This window comes from Octopus bimaculoides, chromosome 3, assembly GCF_001194135.2.
Source record: "Octopus bimaculoides isolate UCB-OBI-ISO-001 chromosome 3, ASM119413v2, whole genome shotgun sequence".
Taxonomy (NCBI): domain Eukaryota; kingdom Metazoa; phylum Mollusca; class Cephalopoda; order Octopoda; family Octopodidae; genus Octopus; species Octopus bimaculoides.
In genome coordinates, this window is record NC_068983.1 from 44,827,975 (window position 1) to 44,831,594 (window position 3,620).

The 3,620-nt window shown below is 35.1% G+C and overlaps 1 protein-coding gene across 3 annotated transcripts in view; it reads right to left on the reverse strand.

Moving 5' to 3' along the window:
* Positions 1 to 3,025: 3,025 nt before the first annotated feature.
* Positions 3,026 to 3,620, reverse strand: part of LOC106868708 (homeobox protein 4) — a 243,885-nt gene continuing 243,290 nt past the window's right edge. Inside the window, exon 4 of one of the 3 annotated variants that reach the window (XM_052966162.1) lies at positions 3,026 to 3,362. In XM_052966162.1, coding sequence (XP_052822122.1) covers positions 3,190 to 3,362 — 173 coding nt within the window. In that variant the 3' untranslated portion in view covers positions 3,026 to 3,189. The remainder of the gene's footprint in view (positions 3,363 to 3,620) is intronic. The other 2 variants (XM_014914097.2, XM_052966161.1) reach the window with 2 other exon arrangements.

A 3,620-nucleotide genomic window follows, 5' to 3' on the forward strand; every position in this document is an offset into this window, starting at 1 on the left:
TGGTAAGTAGCTTGCTTACCAGTCACATGGTTCCGGGTTCAGTCCCATTGCGTGGCACCTTGGGCAAGTGTCTTCTATTATAGCCTCGGGCCGACCAAAGCCATGTGAGTGGATTTGGTAGACGGAAACTGAAAGAAGCCCATCGTATATATGTATATATATATGTGTGTGTGTGTGTTTGTGTGTGTGTGTGTATTTGTCCGCCCAACATCGCTTGACAGCCGATGCTGGTGTGTTTACGTCCCCGTAACTTAGCGTTTCGGCAAAAGAGACCGATAGAATAAGTACTAGGCTTCCAAAGAATAAGTCCTGGGGTCGATTTGCTCGACTAAAGGCTGTGCTCCAGCATGACCACAGTCAAATGACTGAAACAAGTAAAAGGGTAAAAGAGTATATATATAGAATTGCATAGCACACACACATACACACAAATACATATGTGTGTATGTATTCATGTATGGTTGTATGTTTGCATGTATGTACATAAATATATATAAACGTATGTGTGCACATGCGCACATAAACATACGCCTGCAAACGTTGGCGTACACACGTATACGCACATTCTTAACAGATTTCCTTGTTTTGCACAAGGTTTTGAATTAATAGGCGTCTCAGGCTTATTTGTTTGTCCCCTACATACAGAAAATTAAAACTGGTTAACTCGCATGCAACTGACGCATGCGCATACATAAAACATCTTTGTCAAAATACACAGTTCCCTAATAAAAAAAAAAAACAGAAAAAACTCCAGAAAATTATATTAAATCCTTTATTTTCATATGTATTTCTTTCGGTTTTGGTTCCTGTAAATTACAATCTAAACTTCTAACTGCAAGAAATGCCACGGCAGTCATTTAACAATGGCATCGTTGTGTAAACCGACCTTCGACATTTTAAACGCAATGTTACTAAATTGAAAGCATTTTGTGGTCTATAGCATACAATTCATTCATTTTCTTTGTCACTAGAAAATAAATTAAAATAAGTCCTGTGTTTTTATTTATTGTTTTTGTTAGATATTCGCGGCAAATGTGTGACATTTCTCATAATAGGAAACCAACCGGCCATATTAGATTAATAAAATTAGGAGCTTTAGATATCGTTACTAATTATTTGCTGACAATAAATAAATAAAAACTTGTTTAGATGAATTGGCCAACTATAGAAATCTCTTTTAAAATAGTTTAATATGATGACATCGGTTGGATCCTTCAGCAGTGTCGACGATGATTATTGAGTTCTTTGGCTAATTGAATAGCAACTTGTGAAATTAACGTGTGACTCGGATATTTTAGTGACACGTGTGCCCTTAACGCAATCCTTAGGGAAAATTGATGTGAAACAATGTGATAAGGCTTGATCATTGAATTGCAGGTACAATGTAGAGCAAGAGAGAGAGAGAGAGAGAGAGAGAGAGAGAGAGAGAGAGAGAGAGAAAGAGACAGGGAAATGATGAAAATGAATTGACTTCAATAACTATGGTTATGGTTGGTTAGTCCACATTATTCCGTAAGGGGCATAGAGCAGGACTCCTGGTTTCTCTTGTGTATATATTCCGCCCTGGAATGGACGCTAGTCCATCACAGGATTACTCGTTTTACCAGCTGAGTGGTGGTAATTTTAGAGAGTCTTGTAGTATACAAGTATTACTATAGAAATATTCTATTTAACAATTCCGAAACAATAAAGAATAAAGTTGACCTCAACAGGATTTGGACTTCGTGTGCAGTAATCAAGTACATATACTACAAGACTCGCTAACAAGTTCAATAGTTAATTTCTTTTTCTTTCTTTCCTTTTTTTTTGAGATTCTTTATATTTTCTTTTCATTTTATGTTTTAGATAAAAAATAAATAGAATTTCCTATATCGATCAAAGTTTCAGGAAATTTCCAGACACTTTCTTTTAAAGTGCTGGAATGAGGTGTTTGGCGTTTTAAAATTCTTCCCAAGCTTCAAAAATGGATTTTCTATGTGCGAGAGTGTTTGTGAGTGTGTCACTACGATTTTGATTCTCTAAAGCCCATACGAAAACTTCTGTGGTGCTTAAGTAGGGTTTGTTTACTAATTTATCACTGTTAAGCTCAGATTATGTCTTATAAAAACCGGTCAAGATATACACAATCACACTGTTACATGCTTTTTCATCTGGGACAAAAGTAAGTCTACCGCAGTTTAGCATCACAAAACCTTCATCTGCATAAGTTCATGCTTGTTCCTGGGAAATGTCAATGTGTCTGCAAACGTGATTATCTTGTTGAAGTGGTCAAAACATAACTCTCCCAAACTGAATGCTATATTCCAGTTATATTATCGGCCCAACCCCTTGCTACTTCTCACCATTAAGTATGCTCATTGTACATATATACATACATAAACTAAGAGTTATACATACACATGCAGGTGATATATATACATCTGTGTGTGTGTGAGTGTGTATGCGTATACAAGTATTGGATCTTTTTTAAAACGGGGGGCCACATTTTTCATTAACGAAACACTTTGAAACTTGGAACACTGGTAGAATGTGTCATATAAAACATCTTTTTCTCTTAGTCTTCTTAAAAAAAAAAAGAAATCCATAAATTATTCCATGTTAAAGTTGTCGTATTTCTGTAATTTCAACCAATCACTGACGTCCATTCAGCCGATATACATTAAGTGCCGACTACATAAACAAACGATTCTGAAACAATTAACCCTAACCCTAACTCTAACTCTAACCCTAAACCTAACTCTAGGATTAGGGTTAGGGTTAGGGTTAGGGTTAAAGCAAATTTAAAATGAAAAAAGCAAATAAAACGAAGAATCGTTTGTTTATGTAGTCGGCACTTAATGTATATCGGCTGAATGGACGTCAGTGATTGGTTGAAATTATCGAAATAAGACAATTTTTTACATGAAATAAATTCGAATACAAAAATATTTTTCTGTTCTATAACACAAAATAGATAAGTATACGAAGTTTGAAAGTCTTTCGGTACCAAAAACACTACGTAAAACATTAATGAAAAATGTGGCCCCCGTTTTAAAAAAGATCCCAAGTATTTACATAATAGAGTTATATCTTTAACCCTCTAGCCTTCAGACTACTCTGCCAAATGCAGTGAATATGTATTCACATTGTTTTGAATTAGTTAATCATTATCTCATAGTTTTTGGATTCTGACAGTATGGTTGTATATTTTTAGAATGACATTGTAGGGTAGGTGTGAGATGCCTGATCTGGGCAATTTGAACATAAATCTGGTAGAATATTTGGGTCGGATATGGCCAGTTTAAGTGCCAAAGGGTTAATATCTATAAAAAGAACATACCCGTTCGTGACAAACTGTTCTTGATCTTCAGGAGAATCTGCATCTGTAAAAGAGAAAACGATATGTACGATGAAAAAGGAGCCAATCTACATATTTGGTAGGAGTACATATATTGGTAGTTAATAACACTTTGATTCGGTTCTATGCAACTTAAAGTTTCGTAAGCTCGTCACGCGAACCTAGCTCTTCAGGTTTAGGTTTGTGTGATGAGCCAGCGAAAGTTTAAGGTGCATATAACCGAATCAAACCATTATTAGATAATATATATATATATGTATATATATATGTTTGTATATATATA